Below are 12,366 nucleotides of genomic sequence, written 5' to 3' on the forward strand. Positions count from 1 at the left end.
ATCACGTGAGCTACAACAATCTGCAACAACAACATGAAAATAGCAACATGAATGACCAATTTTTTGTAGGATGTGAATGAGATCTTTGATTAGAAATGATGACTTTTTAACGTTTAAAAGGGGATGACGTTACGTTTAGAGGGTGGTGGTCAGCGGTGGTGTATGGAGCGACAATAGTGATAGGGCAGCATAAAGGGTCATGAAGATGGATCAAAGTATACAAGGGTGATTTCAGTGAGTGAAAGATATGATGATTTAAGGGCATTTTAGTCTTTTCCGAAAATAATAACGGAGGTTAACAAAGGCTTTAAAACCCTTAACAGGGACCATCCATGACAAAATCCTAATACTAGGACCAAGAATAATTATTTGTGCAAACCAGAGGACCAAAACTGCAATTTACTCTTTTAAATATTAACCTCGTGTCATGAATAAACGAGAGAATTCTGAATAGGAGTTTTCTAGAACTTTTTCCCCCTTCTCCAATCTTCTTGTTCTCAGTATCGCAACCTTTTGTTTTGGTATTTACGTTCAATTATCCAATTCCAAACAATTACTGCTGCTTTGATCTTACATGGCTGTAGTGATGATTCGAAGGACGGCCACCTCCGCCACCGTCAGGCTCACCCGATACCCTCTACTCACCGCCATTGATGGCTCTTCGGCTTCGTGCGTCTCTCGCTCTCAGTCTCGCTTGCATTCCTCCATTGCTACTAGACCAGCTGTTTATACGGGCTATATACCTTACTTTCTTCATAGCGGTTCTATCGGACACAACAGGATTTCTTCATCATCGCCTCGTCTTTATTCAACTGCTGCCAATCCTTCCCAGGTAAAAATACGGATCTTATAGCTATGAAAGTTGGTCGAATCAATTATAAAAATCATCTCCTCCCAAATTTTGAAGTTGAAAATAACTAACTTTTTTTGATTGAAAGAAGCAGTTTTATATTAAAGAACATTTTGGAGTCCTGATATTACATTTTGTGTCTGAGAAACGTCAAGTTAAACGGTCAAAACTCAAAAGTATAATTGGGTTTTGGATTATGGCTGCATATAATACGTCTACCATTTTAACTTACAGATACAGCTTCGGACTCATGAATTACTCCTTACTCCTTAGGGTTTTAAACCATATTTGCATAGGGAATTTTCAGGTCTCCCATTTGCTTTGGAATTCAAAATTGTGGCTTTAGATTTTTGAATGAGTATGGCTTTGGGACAATATTGTTAACTGCATTAAAGTTTACAACGGTAATGCTGAATCAAAATAAATTTGGTGGATAAATATTAGGTGTTAATTTTTCAAAAACTGCTTTTGATTCTTAGCATAAGGGGTGATGCTAGTGATAATCGATTATTGTAGTAATGCTATTAGCTTTTATCTGTTTTAACTAAATAAATAGAAAAACTTGATCTTACAACTTACTAGACCAACTTGATCTGTTGTTGCATGAGTTACACATTCTTCTTAATCTTTATATGTTTTGGTGTTGAAACAATGACATTAGTTCAACAATAAGGATTACACCGAGATGGCATGGGAAGGGATTGTTGGTGCTGTAGATGCAGCACGAGGAAGCAAACAACAAATTGTAGAGTCTGAGCATTTAATGAAAGCCCTTTTGGAGCAAAAAGATGGTTTGGCAAGAAGGATACTTACAAAGGCTGGGTTAGACAACACATCAGTTCTACAAGCCGTAGATAATTTTATAGCTCAACAACCAAAGGTATTGATTCAAATTGCGATTGTAAGCTTATGCTTTTTAATAGTTCCTGTAAATAATAATGGTTTTTGCAGGTTACTGACACCAGTAGCCCTGTACTTGGGTCACATTTAAGTTCTCTGTTGGAAAATGCAAGAAAGAATAAAAAAGAAATGGGAGATGAGTTTGTTTCTGTTGAACATCTTGTTTTGGCATTCCCTTCGGATAAGAGGTTTGGAAAGCAATTGTTCAGCAACTTGCAGTTAAGTGAGAAGTCATTAAAGGATGCTGTGCAAGCTGTTCGTGGAAGTCAGAAAGTAACTGATCAAAGTAGAAACATTTCTCTTCTTTGTTTCACATCCTCAAACCTCTGATCATAAATCATAACACATCTTTGTTTGTTTTTTTTTTTAAACAGATCCTGAAGGGAAATACGAGGCACTTGAAAAATATGGGAATGATTTGACTGAACTTGCTAGAAGGGGTAAGCTGGATCCAGTAATAGGCCGGGATGATGAAATCCGGAGGTGCATCCAGATATTGTCTAGAAGAACAAAAAACAACCCGGTTATCATTGGTGAGCCTGGTGTAGGGAAAACTGCTATTGCTGAAGGGTATGTGATTATGCTGCCCTTTTGTGTTTGTCTTTCATCATTCCATCACATCAACTGTCTGTTGTTAAACTTTGAAATTATATGTATCATCATCATCATCCAGGTTAGCTCAAAGAATTGTACGTGGAGATGTTCCAGAGCCTCTCAAGAATCGTAAGGTTAGAATTTATAATGATTTAATAATGCTGGTCAAAGTCAAACCTGTGTTTGATTAATTAATTGTGAATTGTGATGTTTCTACTTTGCAGCTGATATCTCTGGACATGGGTTCCTTGCTTGCTGGTGCTAAGTACAGAGGAGATTTTGAGGAGCGGCTTAAAGCTGTTTTGAAGGAGGTCACTGCTTCAAATGGACAAATTGTTTTATTCATTGATGAGATCCACACTGTAGTTGGTGCAGGTATGTCCCATATTAGGAACAAAAATAGTCAATCTTGATGTTTTGTATGTGTGTTCAAAAGACGTGAATGCCCTTATCATTAAAATGTGATCTTGCAGGAGCTGCTGGTGGAGCAATGGATGCTGGGAATTTATTGAAACCAATGCTTGGGCGAGGTGAGCTTCGATGTATTGGAGCCACAACATTAAATGAATACCGAAAGTACATTGAAAAGGACCCTGCTTTGGAACGAAGATTCCAACAAGTATTCTGTGATCAACCATCTGTTGAAGACACAATTTCCATTCTTCGTGGGCTCCGCGAGCGATATGAACTTCATCACGGGGTCAAAATATCCGATGGTGCTTTAGTTTCAGCAGCTGTTCTTGCTGATCGATACATCACAGAACGCTTTTTGCCCGACAAAGGTTTCAACTTTGAACACCATTTTAGTTTTTAATATTAATTAATATCTTTCATGTATTGACATTCGTTTATTACTACTGCAGCAATTGATCTGGTTGATGAATCTGCTGCAAAATTAAAAATGGAGATTACATCTAAACCGACCGAGTTAGACGAGATAGATCGAGCTGTCTTGAAGCTCGAGATGGAGAGACTCTCTTTAAAAAACGACACGGATAAAGCATCAAAAGAAAGGTTGTCCAAATTAGATTCTGATTTGGAAACTTTAAAACAGAAACAGAAAGAGTTTAATGAACAATGGGAACGCGAAAAGTTACTGATAACCCGCATACGCTCAATCAAGGAAGAGGTAACTAACTACTAACTACTAACTAGCATGTTATAGGTTCTTTTGATATCATTTCTTTACAAATTTTATTCAAAAGATTGATAGGGTGAACCAAGAAATGGAAGCTGCTGAGCGTGATTATGATCTAAACCGTGCTGCGGAACTCAAATACGGGACATTGATGACACTTCAGCGCCAGCTAAGCGAAGCGGAGAAGAATCTTTCCGACTACCAGCACTCGGGGAAATCATTACTCCGTGAAGAAGTAACCGATATCGACATTGCTGAAATTGTAAGCAAATGGACGGGAATACCCTTATCAAATCTTCAACAATCCGAGAGAGACAAACTCGTATCCTTAGAACACGTTCTCCACAAACGAGTTGTCGGGCAGGACATGGCGGTGAAATCGGTTGCAGACGCGATACGTCGGTCGCGTGCAGGACTCTCGGATCCAAACAAACCGATAGCAAGCTTCATGTTCATGGGCCCCACCGGTGTCGGGAAAACCGAACTTGCGAAAGCTCTTGCTAGTTATCTTTTTAATACCGAAAACGCCCTTGTGAGAATTGATATGTCTGAGTACATGGAGAAACACGCGGTGTCACGGTTGGTGGGTGCACCGCCGGGGTACGTGGGTTATGAAGAAGGCGGTCAGCTTACGGAAACGGTCCGTAGAAGGCCGTATTCGGTGGTTCTTTTTGATGAGATTGAGAAAGCGCACCATGATGTGTTTAATATCTTGTTACAGTTGTTGGATGATGGAAGAATAACGGATTCTCAAGGGCGTACTGTTAGTTTTACAAATGCGGTTGTTATAATGACATCTAACATCGGGTCCCACTATATACTGGAAACGCTTCAAACTACACATGATAGTAAGGATGCGGTTTATGAATTAATGAAACGACAAGTGGTTGAGTTGGCTAGGCAGACTTTTCGCCCTGAGTTTATGAATCGGATTGATGAGTATATTGTTTTCCAACCACTTGATGCCACACAAATCAGACATATAGTCCAGATCCAGGTACAACCTTTTTCTCCATACTCATATTTTAGACTAAATTACAATTTTGTTCCCTTGGTATAGATGATTTTTTGCAATTTTGGTTCCCTGTTACAAGTAAAATTACATTTTTGGTCCCGGAGTGTAGCTGATTTTTGCAATTTTGGTTCTTATTTGAGGTTCTAGTAAAGTTTTTGGTCCATGTTTCAAGTAAAATGACATTGTTGGTCCTTGAGTGTAGCCCATTTTTTCAGATTTGGCCCCAAAAAGTTTCTCTTGCAAATTTAGTTCTCATTTGAGGGTCTTGAAACATTATTGGTCCCTGTTTCAAGTAAAATGACATTTTTGGTCCCCGAGTGTAGCTGATTTTTTCAGATTTTGCTCCTAAAAAGTTTCTCTTGCAATTTTAGCCTTCATTTGTGGTTCTTGAAACATCATTGGTCCCTGTTTCAAGTTAAATGATGATTTTTGGTCTCTAAATATAGCTGATTTTTGCAATTTTGGTCCCAAAAACTTTTCTCTTGCAATTTTGGTTATGAGGTTCTTGTAATGTTATTGGTCATTTGTTTAAAATAAAATTATTATTTTTGGTCCTTGAGTATAGCTACTTTTTTCAAATTTGGTCCAGAAAATAGTCCTCTTTCTTGGAATGTGGACCAAAAAACGTTACAGAAAACTTTTTGGGACCAAAATTGCAAAAATTGGCTATACTTTCTAGGGACGAAAAATGTGATTTACTCGGGTAATATTATGAGCAACTGATTTATAAATGGTGGTGGCTAATTTGGTTGTTATTGTATTGCAGTTGAATCGGGTGAAAGATAGGTTGAAACAGAAGAAAATCGATCTTCATTACACAGAGGAAGCTACAGATATTCTTGGGAAACTTGGGTTTGATCCTAACTTTGGAGCACGACCAGTGAAGAGAGTGATACAACAAATGGTGGAGAATGAAATCTCGATGGGGATATTGAGAGGGGATTTTAATGAAGATGATACTATAATTCTAGAAGCATCCACATCGGGTAAAGATGGTTTGCGTATTAGGAAACTGGAGAGCCAATCAGGAGTCGATGAAATGGTTGCCAGTAACTAATATGCCACGTGATAGAAACCAAGAAAATGTAGCATTAGAAAAAGGGGTTAATACAAGAAAGCTCTTAACTTTTTTATCTAGAAGTGTATTTTTTTTTCTTCTAATTAAACCCTCAACTCTAAGGGGCTGCTTGTTGATTTGGCGTTTTTAGCGAGAAAGTCCTAATATTTTCGGAAAAGTTTCATTTTAGTCCCACAAAAAAATTTGACCGGAAAACTCCCGATTATTTGATTTTACACGATAATATATATTTCCTCTTAAAAGAAAAAAATGATTATTTTTTTGTTAATTTGAGTCAAAATAAAATAATCGGGACTTTTATGTTGAAAAAGAAAAAAAAAAGTTAGGACTAAAGTTAAACTTTTTTGAAAATATTAAGCTTTTCCGACAATTTTCCTTTTTTAGTCTGTATGTAATTGAGTCTTGAGAGAATAAAAGAGATAAGAAGATGGAAAGAGTTTTTCATTCATGTTATCCATCAACTATGAGCTTCGTACATGTTTATATACAAGGAGAATCAACAATGGAAAGTAACCGAATTAACTAAACTCATGATCATTTTCTTCATTGATGGCATTAAATTCCAATCCAAGAAAATAAGTAATGTTTCCGAAGTCTTTGATTTGAATTGTGAATTCCAATCCAAGAAAATAAGTAATGTTTCCGAAGTCTTTGATTTGAATTGTGTTTAAGACCTGAGATTTCTTCTATGTTATTGCATATGACTAAGGTGTTGTTTGTTTTTTGTAAAAAACCTCTTCGGATATCTTATTGCTGCGCGGCGCAGCGTACACGCAATATTTTTCATCTCGCAGCTGTTTGTTTTTTTAGAAATCTTCGGATTAAAAAACATTTGCGCCTGTTCTGTTTGGGGCAACATTTGTATTGTCTGTTCCAACCTTTTTTTTTCTTGCTGAAATCTATTTGAATATTGATTATATGTTTGTTGAAATCTTGCTAAATTCTTGTTTTATCTTTTTTTTTCGTTTTTTTTTTTGTTTATTCTTGCTGATTTTTTTTTTCGTTTTTTTATATTGAATAATGATAATTTCTTGCTGAAATATCATTATTTTTTTGCTGAAATATCATTATTTTTTGCTGAAATATCATAAAATCTTGCTAAATGTTGTATATTATTAAATTTTCGGTATTAAAAAACTATTTTCGGTAATATAAAATCAGTTTATTTAAATTTTTTAATATCTACAGCATCATGCAGATGTTAAAAAACAAACATGCTTCTTATTACAGTCTGCAGTCGTTTGTCCATCTCTTCTGCTGTAGAGAGTTGCAGAGGTACCAGAGCCTTTGAGGGACTCCATGGCATAAAGGTGTCAACTTTATGGCCATGGGAGTCTCATGCATCCTAAAAACCACTTTTTAGGGCTTTTTGAGCTAAATAGCCCATGCATGAACGTAAAGTTTGTAACTTTACGTGTTATATCAACCCTAGGAGGCCATATCTATGTTTGGATGCATTAAGCCAGAATAAAATTGATTGTATAGTTTTGGGATCATAGGGGACTCGACGAGTTGTTCTTAGGACTCGGCGAGTCGGGTCTTGGTTCCCCAACCTTCTCTGTTATGTAGCAAACTTGTTGAGTCTTGAAGATAACTCAGCCAGTTAGGTGTTTTGGACTTAAAGGTAAATAACTCGACGAGTCCAAGGATGAACTCGCCGAGTCAGTGAGCAAATGTCTCAACTGTATGAAGGAGAACTCGACGAGTCCAAGGAAGGACTCGACGAGTTCAAATAGAAAGTCCCGATTCTGTCATAAGGAGAAACTCGACGAGTTAGAGGGTAACTCGACGAGTCAGATCGCGAATTCGAAATTCTCTAAATTATGGAACTCGACGAGTTGATGGACCAACTCGGCGAGTTGAGTCAACAAGGATGTTGACTTTGACCAAGGTGTTGACTTTGACTTTGACTTTGACCATTACCCAAGATTGACCCTTAAAGGGGATATGAATAGAAAGGAATAACTAAAGGAAATTGTTATGTGTAGGAGTTTGAGGAGAGTTGATCCCAGCACCGAGGACAATTCAGTTACTGCACGACATCGAGGTGAGTTACCTTCCAGTAGAAGTGGGTCTAAGGCCACAATGTCGGCCCACTAGTTGGAGTTGTTTGTTAGATAATTGTCTTTGTGATAATTATCTAGGTTTGCCACTATTTGATATGTTTTATAGGCTAGCATGATATGATGTTATGTGATAGGGGTAGTAGGGGGAATAGTCCCCATGTTACGGTTATAAGGACCGAAGGGGTAGGTCGGGCACCCCGGTATGCTTGACAGTATGATTATGTTATGTTATTATGTGGTAGTAGTAGGGGGTGAAATAGTCCCCGTAACCGGTTAAGATAAACCAGAGGGGTAGGTCGGGCGCCCCGGTATGTCTGACAGGGGGTAGGTTAGGCACCCTGGTATGCCTAGCAGGGTAGGTCGGGCACCCATATATGCCTGACAGTATGTTATAGAATGGTATGTGGTATGATAGGGGAACTCACTAAGCTTTGTGCTTACAGTTTACAGTTTTGGTTTCAGGTACTTCCTTTTCGAACGGAAAGGAGCCGGCTCGGTAGCAACGCATCACACCATTATTTTCCGCACCCTAATGTTCTTGGGATTGTACTCTGACATTATTATTCCATGACATGTTTTTTGACATTTGATTTATGGGTTTATGAGTTTGATATGATATTGATGATGTTTTCAATAAACTGTTTTATAAATTGCTTAATTAAAAACAAAATTTTTGGTCTTGAAAATTGGGATGTTACACTAATGTAGCTTGGGCTCTTTATGTGATTTGAGTTGTGTCGGCCACCTAGTGACCCGTGTACTTGATATGCATCTTATATAAGGGTTACAGTCACAACAGCCGTTGTGTGAGAGTACAATTTTCATTGTAGGTTGGGCTCCCTTATGGGCACTAATACCTTATTTACGTGTAATGTTCTTATCATTAGGACAAACATCAACACATATCGATACAAATTACCATTTTCATATTGTCCTTTTGAAGGTTTACAACTTTGTTTCAATATTTACTAATGGACTACATAGGCAAGCATAAATCATATGAATTTTCTCAAGCTTGATTTTTTAACTTTTTTGGATCCTTTTTATCCTGAGGATTCTTTTCCTTCTTCACCTTTTCACCCTTACCACCAACCTTGTTGCGGTTTTTCGTTTTCTTCTAATCTTTAGCCTTTTTCATGTCTTTTTCTTGGCCCCCATTCTCACCGCCCTCATGTTTCTCTTTCTTTTATGTTTTTTTTTCGGTTGTCTTGCCATTTTCCCTTCTCTCCCATTCTTTGATTCTATACGACAATTTTTTATGTATATTTTTCCTTTTCTGCTATTTTCATTTTCTAAACATGCTAAAATCTAAAAAGAAGAAAACTAATACTATGAAAAATGAATTGCTTGGCATGGGAATCTTTGTGATTTTATTGAGCATGTTCAACCTTTTAAAGTCAAATGTCTTGATTAATTTTGATGTTGATAGAAAGTCAACCATAAAGTTGTGGCCTTGGAAATGTATATGCCTCACAAATGTTGCATTACCATTAAAAGTGTTGGATTAGTGTCTAAGTCCATAACTATTTTGGTACGTACTTGACCCGATTATGAGCATGGTCCTTTTGGGTTGCCTTCACTATAGCAATATGTAGGATGAATTAAGGAGAGAAATGTTTAATTATGATTTATTAATATATTATGAGAATAATATATTAAAGGAGAAATCATATTGTTTAATTAATATTAGTCAAGAATTAATAAAGAATTAATTATGTGGCTAAAAGAGATTAATTAAACTTAGGGGACTGGAATTGTAATTATAGGATAATTGCAATTGGGCTATGGATCACCTTGGAATAATAGGTTGGACGAATTCTATGGGGAAGCCCATTAGAAATCGTCCAAGGCATGTTCCAGAAGGGGTCCATGGGCTGCTTGGGGCTTAAGCAGTCAAATTATGGTTTCCTTGTTGGATAACCCTAATAGCCTAAGTATATAAGGAACCCTTGGGCACCAAAAACGTGGCTAACACTTGGATTAGGGTTTCCAGCCGTTTTTGTGCCTCCCCTCTCTTCTCTCCTTCATCCAATTGCTTAGTGGTGTTTGTGACTCCATTAAAGGTGCAACACTTGAGGCACTAAGCTTTCTGAAGCCAATCAAAGCAAGGAATTGATTGTTATTACTATATAACAATCAAAGGTAATTACTAACCCTTATTTCAGTTCTTATATGATAGATCTAGGGTTTATAGCTTTGGATATTCAATTGCATGTTCATTAGACAAACTAGATCCAAAGCTATTAGGGTTTGCATGTACACCATAGGAATGATGTATTGCTTGAAACCTATCAGTGGTATCAGAGCCTAGGGTTGTTTGTTAGTGAATTTGATGCTTATTTAATTGAATTTTTTTGAGGTTTTTGACTTGACTCGCCGAGTCAACTGGGTGACTCACCGAGTCCATAGTGAACTCGACGAGTCCAAGCCTGACTCGACAAGTCAGAGAGTCAGATGGAGGATTTTTTCGGGTTTCTTGCCTATTTTTGCTGTGGGATAATTACCAAAACGTTTTTTATTGATAGAAATCGGATTTTTATGATATTGGGTGATTATCTTTGCCAAAATAAAAGATAATTTCATATTAATTAAATAATTACTTCCTTATATGATTAAATTTAATTATTTGAATTATTTGGTGTATTATCTTGCAAGAAATTAGACTAGGTCAAAACTATATAATTGCCTTATTTGAATTGTTGATCTAGAATGTTCTTGACAAAGTTTGAATAGTTTCAAATTACTCCCTTTAAGTTTTATAGTTTAAATTTGAACTTAAAAGTTTTGTTTTTGAAATTTAAATAGTTAAACCCTAATGTTTTGAAATGTTTCAAAACTTGCCCTCAAGTTTTGGAATTTAAAAGTTGATTAAAAGTTTAATATTGAAATGCTAAATTCTAAAAACCCTAGTATTTTTTGAAAAAGGTTCAAATTACACCCTTATGGTTTTATTAATTAATTAAAGTGTATAATTAAAAGAGAGTTAATAATTCCATAAAGTTTTGGTTTACATTTAACTAAATTAAAAGTATAATTTATTAAATTAGACCACCTAGTATTTTAAAAGTGTAAAATACACCCTATACTATATATAACATTAAAAGTCTAATATTATATATGTATAAGTAAACAGTCAGTCTTACCGTTAGTAGGCCTCATTCACGAAGCTGGTCTATAAGGGGTGTTTAAGGAAATTGCCTATAAAATGGCGATTGAATGGGTATCCACTCTTACCCACCGCACTCTTGACTAGTGGAGGGTCGTTAGCTGAACGGGTAGGATAGGACGAAACCTTCCATTATAAGTATAATGAAGTACAAAGTAACTAAATGCTTTCACAAATTCCCAAATCATAGTTACTTTAGGCAAAATGTGAATTTGTATGCTAATCCATGGAATTACACTTCACACCCTTGCCAAACGTTAGTGGAGCGTGCGTGGTTAACCGGCACACTAATTTGGGGTTGACATTGGTAGTGAAGGGTGGCTCGATGTTTATCATAGATCAATGGAGCGTGTGTGGTTAACCGGCACATTGATTAGGTGATAGTATCATTGAGTGCATCACGTAGATTCGTATGGTTATTCACACCTTGTTTGTGATCCTCGGCATCCCAGTCGCAAACTTGAAAGGCATAATCGAGATTAAACACGCCATTGAAAAGTTCAATGAATCTCAAAAGATCTAGGAGTTTCAATTCATTTAAAACTTAAATTTCTTTTTCGTTTTTCATGGTGGAAATTGGTAAATCGTCATTTACCTACCTTCAAATATTCTGCAACTAGATTACGGCATCCCTCTTCTAGGTTGTAGAGTATTGTGTTGGATCCTAGCCTTGATGTTTCGTTTGGGTGTTACATCAAAGATTCTAATCAACTTGACTTGAATTTCTCCCGTTTTGTAGATGTCTGAATCTAACAATGGTCTTCCCAAATCCATTGGAACAAGCTTTCCAAATGAAGATGGCGTTCCAATATATGATCAAGGAAATGAGAGTCATGCTTCACTTCCTCCGCCTCCTCCAATTGTTCTCCCTGACCCACAAGTTCAAAGGCTTGAAAAGTTCAAGCTCACTCAATCCCTATTGGAAAGTAAGCACGAAGATGGGAAACCTGTGTGTGCACACGTCTTAGAGATGAAGTCACGCATTGATAGGTTAAGGATGTTGGGTGTCGATATCTCAGAGATGTTGGCTGTTGACTGGGTTCTTCAGTCACTTCCTGATTCGTGTAGTGAGTTCGTAAGAGAGTACTATGCGATGGTTCACGACGTGACCCTCATTGATTTGACCTATTTGCTTATTGTTGCTGAATCAGCAATGATTTGGCGCACTGGTCAAGCAAATTTGTCTGGTGAATCAAACTCCCAAACTTCAATGGACATTGAAAATGGTGACATTGGAGATCCAGAAAAGGTAAATTCTGAGATAGTTCCTTGTGCCATTCCAAAGGGGTCCATTTGCTTTTATTGCCAAGAGAAGGGGCATTGGAGACGAAGCTGCCCTATTTACCTGAGAGATCTAAGAGATGGGAGAGTCAAGACGTATGGCTCTACTTCAAGTGAAATCCACCATCTAACTATTTTAAGTTCCTATTCTAGATTCTTAATACATGATGTGATAAGATTACATTTGATGTTTTGAAGGATCGAATAAAAGAGAGGAAGCTTAAGGGAAGAAGTGAGTTGAATCTGATCGTGAAGAAATGGATTTCGATCGCATTGCT

The 12,366-nt window shown here is 36.9% G+C and overlaps 1 protein-coding gene across 1 annotated transcript; it reads left to right on the forward strand.

Annotated features, from left to right (window-relative positions):
- The first annotated feature begins 433 nt into the window (after positions 1-433).
- LOC145165634 (chaperone protein ClpB4, mitochondrial-like) lies at positions 434-5,732 on the forward strand. Its single transcript, XM_079084407.1, has 10 exons — positions 434-832; positions 1,512-1,730; positions 1,802-2,036; positions 2,125-2,320; positions 2,424-2,478; positions 2,569-2,719; positions 2,818-3,126; positions 3,208-3,473; positions 3,550-4,479; positions 5,264-5,732. Exons 1-10 carry the CDS (start codon positions 575-577, stop codon positions 5,552-5,554), a joined length of 2,910 nt encoding a protein of 969 aa, XP_078940533.1. The 5' UTR covers positions 434-574; the 3' UTR covers positions 5,555-5,732.
- The last annotated feature ends 6,634 nt before the right edge of the window (positions 5,733-12,366 follow it).

Source organism: Lactuca virosa, chromosome 3, assembly GCF_052849685.1.
Source record: "Lactuca virosa cultivar CGN04683 chromosome 3, Lactuca_virosa_CGN04683_v6, whole genome shotgun sequence".
NCBI lineage: Eukaryota > Viridiplantae > Streptophyta > Magnoliopsida > Asterales > Asteraceae > Lactuca > Lactuca virosa.

What these genes read in the sequence shown, in the direction of transcription:
- LOC145165634 (XM_079084407.1), top strand. Translation starts at nt 575, where the DNA reads ATGGCTGTAGTGATGATTCGAAGGACGGCCACCTCCGCCACCGTCAGG. An exon ending in CCACACTGTAGTTGGTGCAG is followed by an intron (nt 2,720 to 2,817) that starts GTATGTCCCATA and finishes GTGATCTTGCAG; the next exon opens with GAGCTGCTGGTGGAGCAATG. An exon ending in GACATATAGTCCAGATCCAG is followed by an intron (nt 4,480 to 5,263) that starts GTACAACCTTTT and finishes ATTGTATTGCAG; the next exon opens with TTGAATCGGGTGAAAGATAG.